This window comes from Capsicum annuum, chromosome 1 (assembly GCF_002878395.1).
Source record: "Capsicum annuum cultivar UCD-10X-F1 chromosome 1, UCD10Xv1.1, whole genome shotgun sequence".
Taxonomy (NCBI): domain Eukaryota; kingdom Viridiplantae; phylum Streptophyta; class Magnoliopsida; order Solanales; family Solanaceae; genus Capsicum; species Capsicum annuum.
Genome location: NC_061111.1, coordinates 37,799,293 through 37,819,943, shown reverse-complemented (window position 1 = coordinate 37,819,943; position 20,651 = coordinate 37,799,293). Strand labels below are relative to the sequence as shown.

The 20,651-nt window shown below is 36.8% G+C and overlaps 2 protein-coding genes across 6 annotated transcripts in view; one reads left to right on the top strand and one right to left on the bottom strand.

The window, feature by feature from the left end:
• The window catches only part of LOC107871604, a 25,098-nt gene extending 7,339 nt beyond the window's left edge, over positions 1-17,759 (top strand). For 2 of the 5 annotated variants that reach the window (XM_047413594.1, XM_016718538.2), the window contains exons 3-8: positions 8,115-8,351; positions 10,895-11,003; positions 11,486-11,531; positions 11,650-11,735; positions 12,847-12,905; positions 16,215-16,606. In XM_047413594.1, the coding sequence (XP_047269550.1) occupies positions 8,115-8,351; positions 10,895-11,003; positions 11,486-11,531; positions 11,650-11,735; positions 12,847-12,905; positions 16,215-16,317 (640 nt within the window). In that variant the 3' untranslated portion in view covers positions 16,318-16,606. Of the gene's footprint in view, positions 1-8,105; positions 8,352-10,894; positions 11,004-11,485; positions 11,532-11,649; positions 11,736-12,846; positions 12,906-16,214; positions 16,607-16,961 lie in introns of those variants that run through there. The other 3 variants (XM_016718543.2, XM_016718532.2, XM_016718551.2) reach the window with 2 other exon arrangements.
• On the bottom strand, positions 17,403-20,617 carry LOC107871595 (serine/arginine repetitive matrix protein 2). The gene is made up of 3 exons (XM_016718527.2): positions 20,224-20,617; positions 18,297-19,690; positions 17,403-17,918 (listed from the first exon to the last, which is right to left on the bottom strand). The coding sequence occupies exons 1-2, from the start codon at positions 20,562-20,564 to the stop codon at positions 18,337-18,339; spliced, it is 1,695 nt and encodes a 564-aa protein (XP_016574013.2). The 5' UTR covers positions 20,565-20,617; the 3' UTR covers positions 17,403-17,918; positions 18,297-18,336.
• Between the last annotated feature and the right edge of the window lie 34 nt (positions 20,618-20,651).

Genomic DNA, 20,651 nt, shown 5'->3' with positions numbered 1-20,651 from the left:
GTATGTAGGAAAAGGCTATCTAACAGAAGGCCTTTATAAGATGAATGCTATGACTGTTGAAATAAATAAAAGTTTGAATTCTTCTTATTTGCTTGAGTCTTATGATTTATGGCATGAACGTTTAGGCCATGTTAATTACAAAACGTTACAAAAACTGATTAACTTAGAAGTTTTGCCAAACTTTGAGTGCAATAAATCTAAGTGTCAAACGTGTCTGGAATCGAAGTATGCGAAGCATCCTTATAAGTCCGTTGAAAGGAATTCCAATCCCTTAGACTTAATACATACTGACATTTGTGATATGAAATCAACACCATCACGTGGTGGGAAAAAGTATTTCATAACTTTTATTGACGATTGCACTAGATATTGTTATGTCTACTTGCTAAGTAGTAAGGATGAAGCAATAGATGCGTTTAGGCAATATAAAACTGAAGTTGAAAATCAGTTAGACAAAAAAATCAAAATGATAAGAATTGATAGGGGCGGAGAATATGAATCTCCCTCTGCACAAATATGTGTAGAGAATGGAATAATCCATCAAACTACGACCCCGTATTCACCTCAATCTAATGGAATTGCGGAAAGGAAAAACTGAACTTTGAAGGAAATGATGAATGCCTTACTTATAAGTTCTGGTTTACCGTAAAATTTATGGGGGAAGCTATCCTTATGGCCAATCGTATAATTCCCCATAGTAAGACAATCAATTTCTTACGTAAAATGGAAAGGAAGGAAACCCAATTTGAAATATTTCAAAGTGTGGGGGTGTCTAGCAAAGGTTCAAGTTCCTATACCTAAAAGGGTTAAGATAGGACCTAAAATGGTGGACTGCGTGTTCATAGGATATGCTAAAAGTAGTAAAGCATGTCGATTTTTGGTTTATGAATCCGAACATCCGGATATTAATGAAAATACGGTAATTGAATCAGACAATGCTGAATTCATTGAAAACATTTACCCGTATAAAATTAGACATGAACAGTCTAGTGGAGGATCTAAACGACCTCGAGATGAACCAAGTGAGAATGTACATAATGAAGAAAATCCAAGACGGAGTACACGTCAAAGAACGTTAACTTCGTTTGGATCGAATTTCGTAACATTTCTCTTAGAAAATGAGCCTCAAACATTTAAAGAAACGATGTCATCGTCAGACTCATCCTTTTGGAAAGAGGCAGTCAATAGTGAGATAGATTCAATCTTTAGCAACCATACATGGGAATTGGTTGACCTTTCTCCCGGAAATAAACCTTTAGGTTCTAAATGGATCTTCAAAAGGAAAATGAAGACGGATGGTACTGTTGACAAATACTAGACAAGACTTGTAGTAAAAAGCTTCAAACAGAAGGAAGGCCTTGATTACTTTGATACATACTCGTCAGTAACAAGGATAACCTCGATTCGAATGTTAATGGCTTTGACGGCGGTATATGATCTTCAAATCCATCAAATGGATGTGAGAACCGCATTCCTAAATGGAGATTTGGAGGAAGAAATTTACATGGAACAACCTGAGGGTTTTATGGTTCCAGAAAAGGAAAACAAGGTGTGTAAACTTGTCAAGCCATTAAATGGACTAAAGCAAGGACCAAAACAATGACATGCGAAGTTTGACCAAACCATGTTGGTAAACGGATTCAAAATAAATGAATGTGATAAATGTGTTTATATTAAAGACACTCCAAATCACCAAGTCATTGTATGTTTATATGTGGATGATATGTTGATCATCATAGAGACATTTTCTGACATAAATGCAACAAAACGAATGCTCGAGAGCAAGTTTGATATGAAGGACCTTGGAGTTGCAGATGTGATCTTAGGTATAAGAATTCATCGAACTCCACAAGGGTTGGCATTGTCACAGTCTCATTATATCGAAAAGGTACTTGACAAGTTCAAGTATATGGAATTCGGTATTGCCAAGACTCCATTGGATGTGAGCTTTGCACTTCGAAAGAATGAATGTGAAAGTGACTCGCAATCGGAGTACGCAAGAGTATTGGGATGTTTAATGTATATAATGAACTGTACACGACCAGACATAGAATACGCTATTAGTAAATTGAGTCAGTACACAAGTAATCCCAACAAAACTCACTGGATGGCAATGAAAAGAGTTTTGGGGTATCTTAAATACACTTAAAATTATGCTGTGCAATATAATAAATATCCTGTGGTACTTGAAGGATATAGTGATGCAAATTGGCTCACCGGATCGAACGAAGTAAAATCCACAAGTGGATATGTATTTACTATCAGTGGAGAAGCAGTCTCTTGGAAATCATCTAAACAGACGTGTGTTGCTCGCTCTACAATGGAATCTGAATTTATCGCATTAGATAAAGCCGATGAAGAAGCAGAATGGCTCTGAAATTTCTTGGAAGATATTCCGTATTGGCCTAAACCAGTGGCACCAGTATGTATACACTGTGATAGCCAAGCAGCAATAGGTAGGGCAGGGAGCATGATGTATAACAGTAAATCTCGTCATATAAGACGAAGGCATAATACCGTTAGAGAACTTCTCTCTAGTGGAATTGTCACTGTAGACTATGTAAAGTCGAAGGATAATATGTCGGATCCACTTACAAAAGGCCTATCTAGAGAAGGAGTAGAAAGGACGTCCAACGGAATGAGTTTAAGGCTTAGGACAAGTCAGCATGGCAGTAACTCTACCTAGCAGATTGGAGATCCCAAGAGCTAGGTTCAAGGAGATCAAACAAAGTTGTGTCTGATAGGTTTAACATTGTCAATTACCCAACTCATTCTCATGATGTAGACAATGTATAGTAAACTAGGATAAGAATTAAGGTGAAAAGTCTTTTAATGATTATTTAAATTTGGCAGATTTGACCAAATAATTTAATCTACAGGATTGAACGTTTAGAAATCACCTATGCGAGGGCGAAGTGGAAGCCGCTTCAAAGAGAATGTTAGTAAAGGCTTATTCTCTAAGCTCTCATGAAAACTAGGATGTGTTCGTGGCTGAAAAGAACAAAACCATAAGAACCATAAACGGTAAAAGGCTGGTTGTGTGACATGTGTTGTCTAGGTGTACATTAAAGCTCGATGGTTCAAAGATATCAAATCTACCGATTGACCGAGTGCATCCGATGCATGTTCACTACGGAAAGTTCAAAGGGAAACCCACTTATCCAGATGCAATCAGTCTTTGCTTGATGATCACATACTTGTCCTAAAAATTTTATGAAAAAAAATAGCCATTCCCCATTCATGTGGGGGATTGTTGGGTTCATAGTATATAAATGAAATGTGAATGGAAAAAATGGAGAGAAAAATGATGGAAGAAAGGAGATACCAATTTAGAAGGTATACTCCCAAATTAGAAAGTCTACTAATTCTCCCACATTGGTGGGAGAAGGAAACTTTGTAGTGTTTATATTAATGAACACTTACTCTACATGATAAGTGAGACAAGAAAAATAGAGATGCCTCGCGCCGTCGTCGTCGTCGGTCGCTCGGATTTGGATTTGGATTTGGATTTGGCAAATGATCGATCGATGAGATCTATCTTTTTGGACAAATTTTATTTGATGATCCGAATTTACCAAACACTAAAATGCAGCAATGTGTTTTGATTCTCCATTTATACATGCATGCAGTTTTTCGAAACAGTGCAATGCTGAAACTGAACTGATGCATTGTTTCTGCAAACAGATGCACTGTTCCAGTGAATAGATGCACTGTTACCGTAAACAGATGCACCGTTCCAGTGAACTGAGGCACTGTTTCAGCAAATTCATGCAATGTTTCGATGAAATGACACAATGTTTCACACGAACTGGTATGTAGTATTTCAGCAAAATGATGCACTGTTTTAAGTAAACAGACATGCATTTTCAAAAAAGTCACACCTTTAAATTGAACCAATGCCACTTTTCTGAAGAGGCATCCTGGGGCTATATAAACTTAGTTTCATCCACAGGTTTTGATATAGAAATTTTTAGATTACACAACTCTTCTTGTCTTCAAAATACTCTTTGTGATCAATCAAACTGTTGAGTGCATTCGAAGAATCCGACTATTTGAGGTACTGCTATAGTCGAATTGAAGGCCATATTATCCTGGGAAGAAAAATTCCACAACCTCGGATACAGTGAGGGGAATTATTTCCTTAAGGAAACTCCGTGAATTCGGACAACTTGGCCTTATTCATTTATGTTTCATCTATTTTTCTGAAAAATAAAATACACCTCTTGAAAAGGTCATTTTGATCTTGTGTTGAGAGTATTTGATATACTTCATTGTGTTCTTGTTTATAAACTTGAACTAGTTGAAGTTGTTGTTCTGCTATACAGATTCTACATACCCGAATATATTGTGGAAATAACAAAGTTTGCATACACTCTATCCTCCCTAGATTCCACTTTAGGGACTCCACTTTGTGGGCTACACTGGGTATGTCGTTGTTGGTTTTGACTTGGCACGAAAATTGAGAAAGTAAAGAAGATTTTTGAATCATGTTATCTTAAACTAAAGATATGTAGAATGTACCAAAATACGATTTAATCTCGTGTCTTAATCATGTGATGTGGAACTTTAGAAATTAAGAGTTGCCAAAAAAAGAAAGAGACATTCTTCTTTGAATGGACTAAAAAGGAAAGTAAGACAAGCAAATTGAAACGTAGTGAGTACAAATTAATTAAAAAGACTATACCTATCACTTGTCTCCTTCTACTTCTGTTTTTACTCTGTTCCCTTCCAGCCATACTCCCAATGTTCTAACGTCCTTTCTGAGACATCCGATAAAAGAATATTAGCATCAGGGGCGGACCCACGGTGTAGCCAGGGGGTTCACCCGAACCCCCTCGACAAAAAATTACCTTGTATATATAAGGTAGAAAATCAGTATTTATGTACATATATTAAATTTGAACCACCTGAAACAAGGTTGTGGGATAGCTCAGTGGTTCTAAGTCCACTTTTGGGTTGCTCCTTCGGCCCTCGGGTCGTGGGTTCGATTCTCACTAGGGGCGTAGGCTGTTTATTTTTTAGTATCTATTTTGTAACAAGCTTTAATAGCTGTCCTTACAGCTATAATTAAAAAAAAAAAAAAAAGACGCACGTTCCAGTTCCAGTTGTTTTTTTTTTTCAATTTAATGTGGATTTTATTAATCAACAAAAGTTGAATACTATTACATGCATTGGGCCCAATCTTATCCAAATAAAATAATGACCGGATGCTTAGCTATGGCCCATACCCGATTCTTAATACCAATAAATAACAACAGTAGGTTTTCCTAAATCATTTTGCTCTTTCCAATTCCGTCAAAGTTTCCCAACTTCAACAGAATTTTGAGGGCTGCTACTTTGCTGGTTCGTTGATTTGTGAGGCTATCGTTGCGGATAGTTAATTATTCGCCTGTTCCTGTAATCCTGTCAGTTGTTTGTTGATTCTCCAGTTACTGTAAGTAACTAAGTATCTCCATTTCAGTAGCTTTGTAACTTCAAATCAGTTCTTGACGATTGTTGCTTTCTATTCAAGAGTAATGAAGAGATATTTTTCTGAAATCTCAAATTCAAGTTCTGTCGTACATAGTCAACCTAATCGGGAAGAAAATAAGAATAAGTTAGGAGTATCATCGCATTCTTCTTAAGAATTCGACTTAAATACTTTAAAGGCTGATCCGGGTGAAAGAACTCCAATTTTAGAATTTCGTCCAAATGATCGTGACACGGTTAGAAGAGCGTATTTTTCTGAAAAAACCTTGTCAACCTCAACTACAAGAGTTTCCTCAAACGGAGATTTGTGGAGATATGCGACGTTTTAATCGTAAATAGTATGACGAATTTCCTGGCTGGTTGGAGTACAGTGTAAGTAAAGATGCAGCTTATTGTTTGTATTGTTATTTATTCAAGGGAAATAACAATTGTCAAGGTGGAGGTGAAGTATTTTTGAGTACGGGTTTTAGGAGTTGGAACAAAAAAGCTAGCCTGGAAACACATGTTGGTGGGATTAATAGCATCCATAATCAGGCAAAAAGAAAATGTGAGGATCTAATACGGCAAGAACAATCTATTCATGCTTCATTTGAGAAACAATCTAGTAAAGATAAGCATGGATATCACATTCGATTGGCAGCTTCGATTGATGTAGCAAGGCTTCTCTTGAGACAAGGATTGGCATTTCGGGGTCATGATGAATCTAAGTCATCATTTAACAGAGGTAATTTTCTTGAAATTCTTTCATTTTATGGTCAAAAGTGTGATGAAATTCGTAAATTTGTGTTGGAAAAGGCTCCTCAAAATGATCAAATGACTTGTCCAAGAATTCAAAAAGAAATTGTGATTGCTTGAAAGATTGAAACAATTAAGGGTATCATAAAGGAACTAAATGGTGACTATTTTTCTTTATTGGTTGATGAATCTTTTGATATCTCACGCAAGGAGCAAATGACAGTTGTTTTACGATATGTTCATGATAGAGGATTTGTGATGGAGAGACTTCTTGATATTGTTCATGTCAAAAATACTAGTGCTTTATATCTAAAAGATGCAATTGTCAATTTACTTTCTCAAAATTCCTTGAGTTTATCTTATGTGCGTGGACAATGCTACGATGGAGCAAGCAATATACAAGGTTATATCAACGGTCTTAAGAGGTTGATTAAGAAAGAAAGTAAATCGGCTTATTCTATTCATTGTTTTGCTCATCAACTTCAATTGACTCTTGTTGGTGTTTCTAAAAGATGTCTTCAAGTAGGAGAACTTGTGCACTTGGTTTCAGATATTTTTAATGTGTTGGGATCTTCTTATAAACATATTGATGAGTATAGAGAATCTCAAAAAACAAAAATTCAGGAGGCTTTTGATATGGGTGAGCTTAAAACAGGTAAGGGCTTACATCAAGAACTTGGTATTTCTAGGGCCTGTGATACTCGTTGGAGATCTCATTTCAAATCTTTTAATTGTTTTATTCTTAAGTTTGATATAATCATGGATATACTTGATAATATTGTTGAAACTGCACATTCTTTGGATGAAAGATCTAGGGCTACAGGATATATTAGAGTTGCTCAAACGTATGAGGTTGCATTCATATTACATTTGATGATAGAAATTTTAGGAATTACGAATGATCTTTGTACATGTTTACAAAAAAAAGAGCAAGATATTGCAAATGCTATGCTACTTGTTGATATAGCCAAGAGAAGGTTGCAAGAGATAAGGGAAGATAATAAATGGGATTTGTTTGTTTCTGAGGTGTTTACATTTTGTATCAAGCATAACATTGTGGTACCTGCTTTTGGTGAGTTATATGTTAACGCTGGAAGATCACGGCGTAAACCTGCTGACTATACTGTCTTTCATCATTATCGTGTTGAAGTCTTTTGCAAAATAATTGATTGGCAATTGCAAGAACTTAATGATCGTTTTGATGAGGTGACAACTGAGTTGCTTCATGGTGTTGCTTGTTTGAATACGGTAGACTCATTTTCAAGTTTTGACATCCAGAAAATAATGAGAATGACTGAATTATATCCTGATGACTTTGATGAACTTAATATGTGTGCACTGAAGAATCAGCTTGCAAATTACATTATTGATGTTCGTGACATCGATAAAAGGTTCTCCAATTTAAATGGGCTTTGTGATCTTTCAAAACAATTGGTTCAGACAAAAAAGCATTCTTGTTATCCTCTTGTATTTCGTTTGGTGAAATTTGTGTTGCTTCTACCAGTTGCCATTGCATCTATTGAAAGAGCCTTTTCAGCAATGAAGTTTATTAAGAATGAGTTGCGGAGTAGAATGAACGATGAATTTTTGAGTGGTTGCATGGTTTCTTTTGTTGAAAAAGATCTGTTTAATAACGTTTCAACTGTTGATATTATTTTGTCTTTTCAAGCAATGAAACCTCGTCGAGTGTATTGTAATTATATTTTGTTGACGTATTCACACATTTATATTTTTATTTTTTCTAACCCCCTAAGAAAATTCCTAGATTCGCCACTGATTAGCATGACCCCTGCGCAAGGATGACATGCACAAATCGAGAAATGGTCCTAATGTACTAATTGAATAGCGATGAGTGTTCAATCTTTTTTGCCCTCCTCATATTATGGCTAAATCAAAAGCAGGATTTTCAGGAAAAAAGTTGGAACCATCGAAGCGATCAAGTCTAACCTGTCAAACTCAGATGCGAAGAGAGCAAACCTTTCTGCCAGGAAGAAGGAAAGAATTGAGCTCCCCAAACATGACGGTACTGGTGGAGATAATAAATCATTACATATAAGTGAATTTCTGAGCCATAAATCTGGTATCGAGGCAATGTTGAACAAGAGAGCTTTGCAAAGCTTTGAATCTATTGATTCTAACATATACAGGTAAACATTTATTTCTTCTTTTCTGTTATTCTTGTCTAGTGTCTTTGGTCCAAGGACATCCCATCTTGCTCTTCTATCTTTTGTTCCTGCTGTGTGAAACTATTGCATTTTATTCTGTGGAACCACCTAGCAAGAGTTTTTAATATTGTGGCTAGATGTTAAGAAGCTTTTGAGTTCTCTATTTAAGTATTGACAGAAATATTCAAAAACATTCAGTCATACATGTTATCAATACATTAAGTACTTTCCGATTATCTGCTTATGTGTTGACAAAATAATTAAAAACCATCAGGTCATACACGTCATGGATACATACATGGATAAGAAGTTTTGTGTGAAGAGAAAAAGTTGATGGAACCTAAGTTACTCGGACTCTAAATTATTTTTGGCCGAATCCCCTCACCCATAGCCATACCTTGATCCATATCCCCAAATCTTAAAATTGAGATCATGAATGATCCGACCTCTAGATCCGCACCCGTATTGGACACCCACACCCCAAATTAGGATGGATTTATTAAGCCTCTGAGCGGGTATTAGGTTCACTTGATACAGTTTTATGAATACTCTTGAGACTCCTATTGGTATATGAACCATAAAGGATTTGGAATTAGCCTCTATACTGCACTCTATATGACTTACGGATCTGCTTTTTGAATGGACAGGTCCTGAAATATGAATCGTAACAGCTACTATAAACTTGATCAAATAATGTGTCTAGTTTTGCTTTGATAACTTGAGAAGTTTGTTTCTGAGATTCATCTGTTGTTTAGAAAGGCCTAAAGATTTCTAAGCTCTGTTAATAGGTGCTGCCTAATGACTGCCCAATATTTGTAAGCCCAATTCTTGCTTTCATGTTTTATTGTCCTTATCAGTTGCTCAAGGCGTGAAACTTTGGTCCTTGCGCTTTTCCATTTCCAAAATCTTTATACATCCCAGCTGTAGGTTCTTTTGGTCTATGTACCGATAAAAAAGAAGTTTATTTTGGTCTATGCTATTTAGCTGGGCCTTCAAAAGAAGAATGCGACTTAGCTCCCTGTGCTTGTGATATCAACATAAGGTTATAACCTAAACATTTTTATAATTAAAAGCTAATTAGCTAACTGGTCCTGACCACAAGCACCACATTAAGCCACAACTTACTGCAACTCCTTGTGAAAGAAATTTAAGAAAGAACTGTCAATTGTCATGTTATCCCACTAAGAAAGATAGTATTTAAAATGGAGGCTCATTGAATTGAAAGCCAATTCTTATGAGCATCCAGTAACACTAACCAAGTTGCAATGGATGTCTGCAAGAGACAATTGATTGTGAATTGAGCAACAGGCAAAGAAATGTGCAACCAGCAGCTTACGCAACAAAAACTACACCGATTACCAAGATCTTCTTCTGATGACTAAAGTAGAACTGCATATAAACGAGATTCTAACCCCCCCCCCCCCCCCCCCCCACCAAGGATGCCTAATGTATTCCTATAGGGACTAATTAGCAGTCGACATTCTAAGTTGCCTAACTCAGATTTGAAATTTTACTGCATTTATGTTGAAAAGAACACGGCATGTCTTTTGCACAAATGATATATTACTTCAATATTTTTTGAGATTTTTATGGAATCTAATTATAGCATCTTAGTGAGACTTCCCAGCACTCGTCCTAATTAGTCAGGCCCCGATATGGGTACCAGACACCGGGTGGGAAACCAAAAACCGAAAGGGATATAGAAATCAGGTTGTTCTGTAGCACAGATGACCAGGATTTGTCAATGTTAAGTAGATCTTATGTGATGATTGAGTTTGGTGAATTCCAGACCCTAATCCCTCTTCCCGAGGCCAACATTGGTTTTTCATATTTCCCCCCTTGTGACTTCATCTCCCAAGTCTTAGTTGGAAGCAAAGGGTTATACATTAAAGAAGCCCTTTCTTGCCTTCTTTAATAGAGATATCAAACTTGGTTAAAAAAAATTCGTCTCCCCTTTAGTGTGTGGATATCAGTTCACACTAATTAACACATTTAACTTAATGGAGGAGATGATATTCTGACTTAGGTTCTCTAACCTTTTGGAAGAATAGATTTCAGTTCCAGAAGGTAATCATCGGCCTATACCTGGAACACCAGTGAGTAAACTGAGAAGATATGAAATCACAAGAACTATCCTGCAAACTTTGAGCTGTGTCTCAGACTTTTATACGTGTCAAACGTAAGTTTAAAATTTAGCAGATTTTCTCTGTATGTTGAGGAGTATAAAAGATATGGCAAGGCAAAAGAAAGGGGGAAGTGCAGCATAGATTAGGAGATCTGGACAGAACTGTTCAGTGGAACTGTCAAATAATCATATTATAAAAATGGTCTCTAGTCTCTGAGAGCATTTGACTACTTTAGCTCTAGTGCCTTTCTATTTGGTCGTCGAAAATCGGGAACATTCATGTATCGATTACAAGATACTCCAGTCTTCGTCAGAGTAAATAGTTCATCTGGTCCTTTGCAGCCTATACATCCCAATTAAGAGTTATAAGATCTTGCTGATTATATATGTCTACGTGCAGGTGTACTCTACCACAAGTTCAACTTTTAAATTTTGAAGTTGCCCCTGTTTTGACATTACAAGTGAACCCGACCAGAGAAGACTGCATTGTGAAGATGTTGTCTTGCAAGGTAAGGCCCCTGATGCTGAAAAATTCGCCCAACCCAAGAAAATAGTTTCTGTGATGTAGGCTAACACCTCTTTTATTCTAGACCAAGAGTCTTCAAAAGTTTCAATCACAATTGACGATTCTTCTGAATTTACCCTGTGAGCTCACTTTTCTATGGGGACTATAAATGATCTCGTTTGTAGCTATCTGTTTTTAATCTAGTTAGTACCATTAGGGAAGAACTTTTATCTGGAGTGAGATAGAGAGGAGGAGAGGAAGGACCGAGTTAAAGTTTAATTTCCCAGTCTTTCTACATGCAAGAGAACAGTTTTCTTCTGGACGTTAGCCTCTTCCATACTCAACTTAATAATCCCTTGTTGAGGATGAGATAAATGTTGTGGGATCTATGTTTTTTTCCAATAAATCTGAGACCTGTGTTTCTTACATTCTAGTTATCCTTTAAGGAGTTAACATATAATTCTAAGTTCCTGATGTTCATTGCAGTTTGAGGGTTCTGATCTGGTAGAACAGCAGAATGAACATTTTTCAGGTATATCAAAAGAAGATTAGAGCATGGTATTGTTATCCAACTGAATGAAAATGGCCCTCTGTAACATTTTTATATAATTACATATTTACACATGCAATTTTTTTTTTTTAACTTGCAGCATCAATGGTAAACTGCATAACGTGGGACACAGTTGGTTCTCAGCCTTTCCTAGATGTTGATGTGAAATTAAATATCTCTCTCGAGGTTATTATCTCTCTCTAACCCATAATGTTTATGTTTATTATTTATGCAAAATTACCTTGGACAAATGTAAGAAAAGTTCTTCAGAAACAAAACGTTACTCTATATAACAATATCACTGTAGCACTACTGGTTTTAGAGTTTCTCAAGGACAATCTCAGTCTGAATGTTGCAAGTGTTATTTTTCATTCTAAATCAGCAACATTGCTAGTGAATAATACAATGGAAATCATGGAGTCGATATGGGAAACTGATGAGGGTTTAAAGGAGTAAAGGTTGAAGGTGTACAGCAAGAGCATGCTTGTGCATGTTTAGATACATATAGCCACTTCCATGTCTTGATACCTGATTTACAGTAGCCACCTCTCCGTTTCTCAATGTTTATTTACAGTAGCAATTTTTTTTTAACTTGCAGCATCAATGGGAAAACAAATATTGCTTCTTAGAATCATAGCCACCTCTCCGTTTCTCAATGTTTATTTACACCCTTCAAATATGCTTCTATGAAGGATCTACTCCCCTGGATTATCTGCTATTCAGAAGAAAGTAATCTTAACTTGCGAGCGATAAAACAGTCAGAAATTAGAAGCCTTAATATCAATTGATAACACATTATATGCTTTTAGTGTCTTATATATATAACTAGATAGAATCTAAGGTTTCTGTTCTCATTGTTGACTTGTAGAATCTAAGGTTGCTTTTCTCATTGTTGACTTGTTAAAGCTTTAACTGGAGCAGGGATGAGCTTTTAAACTGTCTTCCCTTTAAACTTTCAAGTTACAATTTCCTCTTTTGTTTAAATCTGAACTTCCCAAAGGTAAATACCGCTGATCCGCCTGGTTGCAGACTTGTAATCAGGTATAGTGACTCCAGAATGTGGTATGAGAGATTTAACCAGATTGAATGGTCATGAATGATCTATCAATCTTCACATTTTTGTTCCACTCCAGAGAACCGAGGTCGAAATGTATGTAAATGACTAGATTCTTTTCATTCCATAGAGAGACTTATTGTTTCAAAGATATTGTTCCTTTGGATCTCTATAACGTTCCAGTACAAACCATATTGACAATAAAAATTTCTTGCTTGTTAATTCCTTTGATTGTGCTTGCAGATATATACCATGCCATTCACCATGCTGCCTACTTCTGCTGTTGAGACTCCCGGTAACATGTGAGTCTATTGCTAAAGTGTCTTTTGCCCTCTGTTATTCTGTTGATTAATTGCCTCCGTTACCAGCAGTAAAAGTTGAAGTAGTTGCAGGACATTATCCAGCTTTTTTAGCTATGTTGGACATTATCTAGCTTCTTTAAGCCATGTTCTCTTAACTTAGTTTAGTGGCTGATTTTTAGATGTTAGTGGTTTAATTGTTTTGGATATTGCTGATCATGGAATCATGTACAAAGTAGTGGCTTAATTATAGGCTTTAGTTATTGCATTTTTTTTGAGTATTTAAGCACCACTTCAGATTAATGAAAAATCAACCTTTGTGCAGTAAATTATTTGTTCTCTTCTTTCTTTCTTTGTTTACACTTCAAAGAGTTGAAGTTAACCTTACAACTTAACAAATTGGTATCAAGAGCTCTCTTCTTGAGGGACCTGCATTTGAGAAAAACATATCTTTCTCTTCTTGTTTTTTCGTCTATGGATTCAGAGACTCCTTTCACTGTACTAGCACCACCTGTATTCAAAGGTGAAGGCTATCATGTCTGGGCAGCAAGAATGGAGGCACATATGGAGGCAAACGATTTGTGGGAAGCTGTTGAGGAGGACTACGAAGTTCCTCCCTTGCCTGAAAATCCAACCATGGCGCAGATGAGGAATCACAAGGAAAAGAAAACAAGAAAAATCAAAGGCTAGAGCAACGTTATTCGCTGCAGTCTCATCTGAAATCTTTGTCAGGATTATGACATTGAAATCAGCTTTTGAGGTCTGGAATTTCCTAAAGAAAGAATATGAAGGAGATGAACGGATCAAAGGTATACGTACTCTTAACCTGATCCGAGAATTTGAACTTCAGAAGATGAAGGATTCAGAGACAATCAAAGAGTATTCTAATAGATTACTCAACATTGCCAACAATGTAAGATTACTTGGCTCTGCATTTCCTGATTCTAGATTGGTTCAAAAAATTCTAGTAACAGTCCCCGAATGGTTTGAAACAACTATTTCCGCACTGGAAAATTCTAAGGATTTGTCACAGATTAGTTTGGCAGAACTATTGAATGCTTTGCAGGCACAAGAACAGAGAAGACTTATGAGGTTTGAAGGATCTGTTGACGGTGCACTACCTGCAAAAGTTCAATCAAACTAGGGAGACCAAGGAAAGAAGAAGTGGAACAACAAGGAAAACTCAGGTTCTCATTCTCCTGGGATCAATAGGGAAGCGAAACATGATTTTTCTCCTTGCAAGCATTGTGGAAAGAAGGGTCATCCACAACAGTGTGAGAAATGTCAGCAGATGGGACATCATCAGAAGGTTTGCAAGGACAAACACTTAACAAACTAATGCTGGACAGATAGCTAATCAGGAAGATGAAGAGTAACTCTTTGTAGCGACATGTTTGACAACTAGCTGCTCGAGTGACAAGTGGCTTATTGGCAGTGGTTGCACAAACCACATGATATTTGATCGTGATCTCTTCAAGGAGTTGGATACTTCAGTAATTTCCAAAGTACAAGTTGGTGATGGAGACTATATTTCTGCTGAAGGCAAAGCTACTGTGGAAATGAAATGCTCCTCAGGTACAAAACTAATCAAATATGTGTTTTTTGTACCTAATATTAGTCATAGTATGTTAAGTGTTGGCCAGATGCTTGAGAATGTTTCAAACTTCTCTTTGAATCCAATTACTGTCAAATCAAGGATGAAGATGGCAGAAACTTATTCAAGGTAATGATGAAGGGAAGGAGCTTTATATTGGATATTTTAGATCATGAGCAAAAAGCTTATTTTGCAACTAAGATCAATGCACAAGTTTCGCACAAAAGACTCGGACATTTCAACCATGTTGCTGTAATTAACTCACAAAAGAAAGATCTGGTTTGAGGGCTGCCTAATCTTGAAGCCGAAATACCAGATTGCGGAACTTGTCAATTTGGCAAGCAAGCAAGACTTCCTTTCAAGAAAGCAACCTGGAGAGCCATCGAAAAGCTAAAATTAATCCACACAGATCTGACTAGTCCTCACTGAACTCCGTCACTCAAAGGGAGTGCTTCCCCCCGAATGGGGCCCTATGCAGCGCGAATTCGAATTAGTCGGGCTCCAATACAGGTACCGGACACCGAATGAAAAAAAAATATTGCAAGACGTATCTTCAATTGGCAGATATGTTTACCAAAGCCTTGTCAAAGAGCAGATTTGAGTTTCTCAGAGAAAGACTTGAAATTTGCAACAACTGAAGCAAAGAGGAGTGTTGATTAATTGCCTCAGTTACTGCAGTAAAAGTTGAAGTAGTTGCAGGACATTATCCAGTTTTTTTAGCCATGTTGGACATTATCTAGCTTCTTTAAGCCATGTTCTCTTAACTTAGTTTAGTGGCTGATTTTTAGATGTTAGTAGTTTAGTTGTTTTGGATATTGCTGATCATAAATCATGTTCAAAGTGGTGGCTTAATTATTGGCTTTAGTTATTGCATTTTTTTTAGTATTTAAGCACCACTTCAGATTAATGAAAAATCAACCTTTGTGCAGTAAATTATTTGTTCTCTTCTTTCTTTCTTTGTTTACACTTCAAAGAGTTGAAGTTAACCTTACAACTCTAACATATTCAGTAACAACAATAACAAAATTGCAGTGAAATACACATAACCAACCTCTTTCAATTGACATGTGTGCTTTGCTTGCTGTAAGTAGTTTTTTCTTAGAGCAATGTCCAAATAAAAGCATAGAGTCTTGAGTGTCATACGTGGTTTTTGCTAATGATTTAGACATGAACTTCTTGGGAACCTTTTGCACCAAGCTTGGTCCATCTCACTTGAACCTCACTACATATGCATGTTTCCATTGGCTAAGTTCTATCGATAATTCCTTGCTCTAGAAGATACAGTGATCATGACTAGTTAGCAGTGACACTTTTTCTTGATCATTTCAGCTTATTTGTGTATAAATGAACATAGTGCTCTCTAAAATCTTCTAGTTGCTCCCAATTCCTGCAATAAACTTTTCTTGGTACTGGCCTTGTCAAACAACTGTTTCAATTGGATAGGTTCCTTATAGAAACGCCTTGTTGTTTATACAACATGCTAATCTGAAACTGTCTTAAATGTCTGTGTTTATCATTGCATAAACACAGTTCTGCAGACATTTCATTTCCACGTTCGGAAACTAATAATTTCAAAATGAAATGATATTTCTATCACAGAATAGACACGGCCGTCATAATTTTCACACATTAATCATGTTTAAAATCAAAGTTCTTTTACCTATTTCTGTAACTTTTGTATTTTATCTCAATCCTTATGAAGAATTATGTTTCACCAGAATGATGCAAGCTTTAGTTGATCGACTAGTACCGTTGCTATTGCAACAACTGCTTCAGGATTATGATGACTGGGTTCGACAACATCAGAGATCTCTTGCGTGAATCCATCCCTTTTGTACCCGAGTAACTTAGCGACATTTATGGCTCAACGAGGACAGTACAATGAAAACTCCATCTAGCTATAATACTCCATAGTTGTGTGCTGCTGCAAGCTTTCAACTCAGCTTCCTTAAAGACTTCACCTGCAGACCAGTCTAGGCACGCGCAAGCTGGTTCACACATCATCTTATTTCAAAATATATGAATGTATTATAATATATCTATGTATGAAATTTCATCTTACATGGCCGAATTTTAATCTGCCTATTTGATGCTCCTTTATTTTTTACAATATGTCAATCTTCCCTAGTGATATTAATTCATTAAGGTCTCCCAGGTTACTAGTGTCTGAAATTATTATCATCTTCTCGCTATGAGGAAATAGGTGAATACAGCCTTTTACAATTTGAATTAAAAAAATTATCTTGCAAGAGATCTCTCGTGTGATATTTTCATATCATTCATGGGTAAAAGTATAGTTCTCACAACAACTCCAAAAACATATTTGTTAAGGACGACGAAGCTAATTGACCTTGATTTCAGATTTTTGAAATTTTTAGTTCCATCTTTGTCTTACAACTCAAAACATGGGTTATACTTCCAATGATCTAGCAACTGAAACCTGGGATTTGATATGTTCTTGGCAGGTTTTCTTACGAAACCACAAGAAGATTACAACAATAACATATTCAGTGCACATATGAAGGGATCTGGGACGCAACAAAGTTCGCCATTTGCAAGTCTTGAACTTCAGTATTCAAAATATTGATGTAGTATTGAAAATCTTACTAGAAAAGTATTTCCAGTTACAGCTACTCAAAAACTTCTTCTCAATTAAAATTCATGTCCAACAGAGAACTACTTCAAAATAATTCTTTTTCTAACTTCAAATTCTTTTGCTTCTGACTTTAAATACTGTCCAAACGCCAACAAATACACTCGTCTCGTGAGTATTTGAAGTGAAATTGTAATTATTTTCACCACAAATTGTCGAACTCACATTGAAACTGCTGATATAGAAAAAGAATTTCTTTCGAATTCAATTACTCACGAGAAGAAAAGAAGAGGGTCCAATCTGAGGAGAAATATTTCTATCAAATTAGGAAAAATGACTTTCCTCGCTTATAACCTTTTTATATCAAACAATTATCTCAACTATAAGTTTCACATTACATGGTGAGACTGAAACTAACTGCACATCAGTTATTTAGACAAGAAAAACTTACATGCACCCAGCTTGTAACAGGACAAATGCAATACATGAGTTCATTAGGCAAATGTCACGCACACTACCAAATAAGAAATCATAAAGGGTAGAAGGAATGACGAGAAAAGAGGAAGCCATTTTGTTACTTATTACAGCTCACTCTCTTGCACAACAATTTCATGGTCATCAGGAAAATCTCGTCTAGCACCACTTAGAGTATCTCAAGAACCAGACCCCCCACAAAAAAAAAAAAAAAAAAAAAAACCACCGACACATCCCTTTGTAGAAAGCTTACATACATGTCTACATATGATACTAGGCAGCTAACCAATCTTTTCCTCTTTGTGCTTGTTTTCTGAACATCAGCCACTTCTTCCCCTCCACCGAGCAGCTAAAACTGGCAAAACAAAACAAATTGTAAGGATGTTGGCCTATCACACTATGAACAAATTGTAAGGATGTTGGCCTATCACACTGTAATTCTTCTAAAAGATATTAATGCCTCGCTCTGAAGCATAGAAAAGAGCATGTTAAGAGCAGTAACCATAAATCTTTAATTTGCTATGTTCAAATTTGTAAAGAAATTGGAGTCCATTGTTATAACCAGCTTGACAGGGGGATATTATAATGAGCAACCCTAATGTCGGTGTAAGGAACCTGGGCCAAAGAGAAGTAGTGTCTTATCAATTTTTTGGTGTTGATTACCTACAAAGGAATTATATCTAATAAGAGGGACGCTTGACCATACTCAAGTGTGTCTCAAGTTTGAACTCACCTCTTGATCTTCTAGCAAGACACAAAATCTAAAGCAGCTTTCACCGCCTAGTCTGTCTATCAGCATACTTGTCATCATCATATCTTCTCCTTCCACTAGAATGCAAATCATCATGTCTAGCCCGCTTGGAAGAATCATGACCTCTGTAACTATCACGCATTCTGCTTCTGTGCTGCTCCTCCTCCTGTTCATGCCTTCCACACTGAGAATCCCATTCTTTCTCACGCTTCGGGTACTGATCTTCCTCTTCATCTCTTTTGTGTTTCCTTACCCGACGATCATCATCCCTACTCTCTCTTCTCTCCTGTCCACGCATTTTGTGTTCCCTTTGCCCTTGCTGAATCTTCTTGTCTTTTACATCAAGATCGCTATCATCAGAATCATGTCTTCTACCTCTTTGGGAATTCTTGGTTTTAGCATCACGACCATCATGATACTCTCCCTCAGTAACATGTCTTTTCCTTTCTTGAATCTTCCTGCTTTTCACATCACGATCACTACCATCATCATCGTCATCAGAATCGTATCCTCCACCTCTTTGTGGGTTCTTGTTTTTAGCATCACGGCCATCATCATACTCAGCCTTAGTAATTTGTCTTCTCCCTTCCTGAATCTTCCGGCTTTTTACATCACGATCGCTACCATCATCATCAGAATCGTGTCTTCTACCTCGTTGTAACTTCTTATTTTTAGCATCACGACCATCATCGTCGCCATCAGAATCGTGTCTTCTACCCCTCTCTGACTTTTTGTTTTTAGTATCACGACCATCGTCATATTTACCATCGGCAACATGTCTTTTCTCTTTCTGAATCATCTTATTTTTGACATCACGGTCATTTTCATGGTCATCCTCATCAGAATCATGTTTTCTACCTTGTTGAAGCTTACTGATTTTGGCATCACGACCATCATTATCACCCACAGAATGTTTCCTAGAAGCTTTCACGTGTTTCTTCTCATGATCAGACTCTGAATAGGAATCAGAATCTGAATCTGAGGAAGAATCATCAGAGGATGAATAATGCCGCCTTCGAATCTTCTTGTCCTTGGCAGACGACTTTCTTGACTTGTTACCACCCCCACCATCAGAATCAGAACTAGCATGAGCTTTTTTACGGTTCTTCTTAGACTCTTTGGCATGGCTTCCACTGATGTCAGAGTCAGAAGAATCATCACCTCCTCTCCTCTTCTCTTTTTTCTTATGACGCTTACCGTCTTCCTTCTCTTTTACCAAGTCATCATCTTCAATTTCACCCTCTTCAAAAAGAGCTAAATCATCATGCTTCTTCTTCTGAGTCTCATATTCAGCCCCTATCTTGAGAGCAGCTTTAAAGTTCTCCATTTGCTTTTCTTTCAAAGCAGCAATCTGATGTGTTTGTGTTTCCGAAACCCTGGAATGAAAAAAAAAATTAGTTGTTGCATATCAACCTCACAGTATCTATAAAAAGAATAAAAGATCTAACATTTGAAATTGGTTAAGAAATGTAATGTTAAAGAGGACATAAGAATCAGCTTTACCCAATCATATATGTATCTAAAATCCATCGTTCATCCTGCCAAACGGACAGGGTGATTAAAGGAAATCAAATGAATCACAGCATGCAAACAAAATTCAAAATCTGTTTCAATAATGACCTACTTGTAACCCAAATCCCATGCCAACACAAGGCCACGACAGATGGCCCAGAATTCAGCTACACTCTTGGTTGTAGAATCCAAATTCTCAAATAAAGCAGACACCCATCCGCATTCATTTTAACAAAAAAGACTGCAAGGGGATACCTTCTAACAAAAATATTCGTACTTTCTTGCTCATTCACGGATTCTTCAAATCGATAAATTCATTAGCTAGCTCATAAACAACTCTTAAATAAATCCAATATAACTCAAAATCAACTTACTACGATTCATCGGATCAACTTACTTTTCATATACAGGTTCACCAGAATCTTCCACTACGGCCTCGAGATTCCGTCTCGCTTCCTCAAGCTTCTCGTTAATCTCAACATCAGTATATCCCTGATCAGCAAGCTTCTCCTCAAGTACGAGAAGCTTAAGCTGAATCTGGCGTTTCCGATCATGTTCGAGAATATCCTTATTGGCTTTCCTTGTTACTCCGGCAGTTCCTTGGCCAGATTCGTAACCTTTGCTCCCGCCGTCGACAAGGACTTTGTTCGTTTTAGGCTTGACGAAGAACTTGTTGGTTTGAATGTAGCCGTTTGTGCCGGAGCCTCGCGGCGTTTGTAGGCCGATTCCGTTGTACATATTCGCTCGATGGAAAAGCCAAAGAAAAATATTTGGAATGTCTATTTGCCCTAATTTTGAGGATTTGTATTATTTGTAGATGAGTAT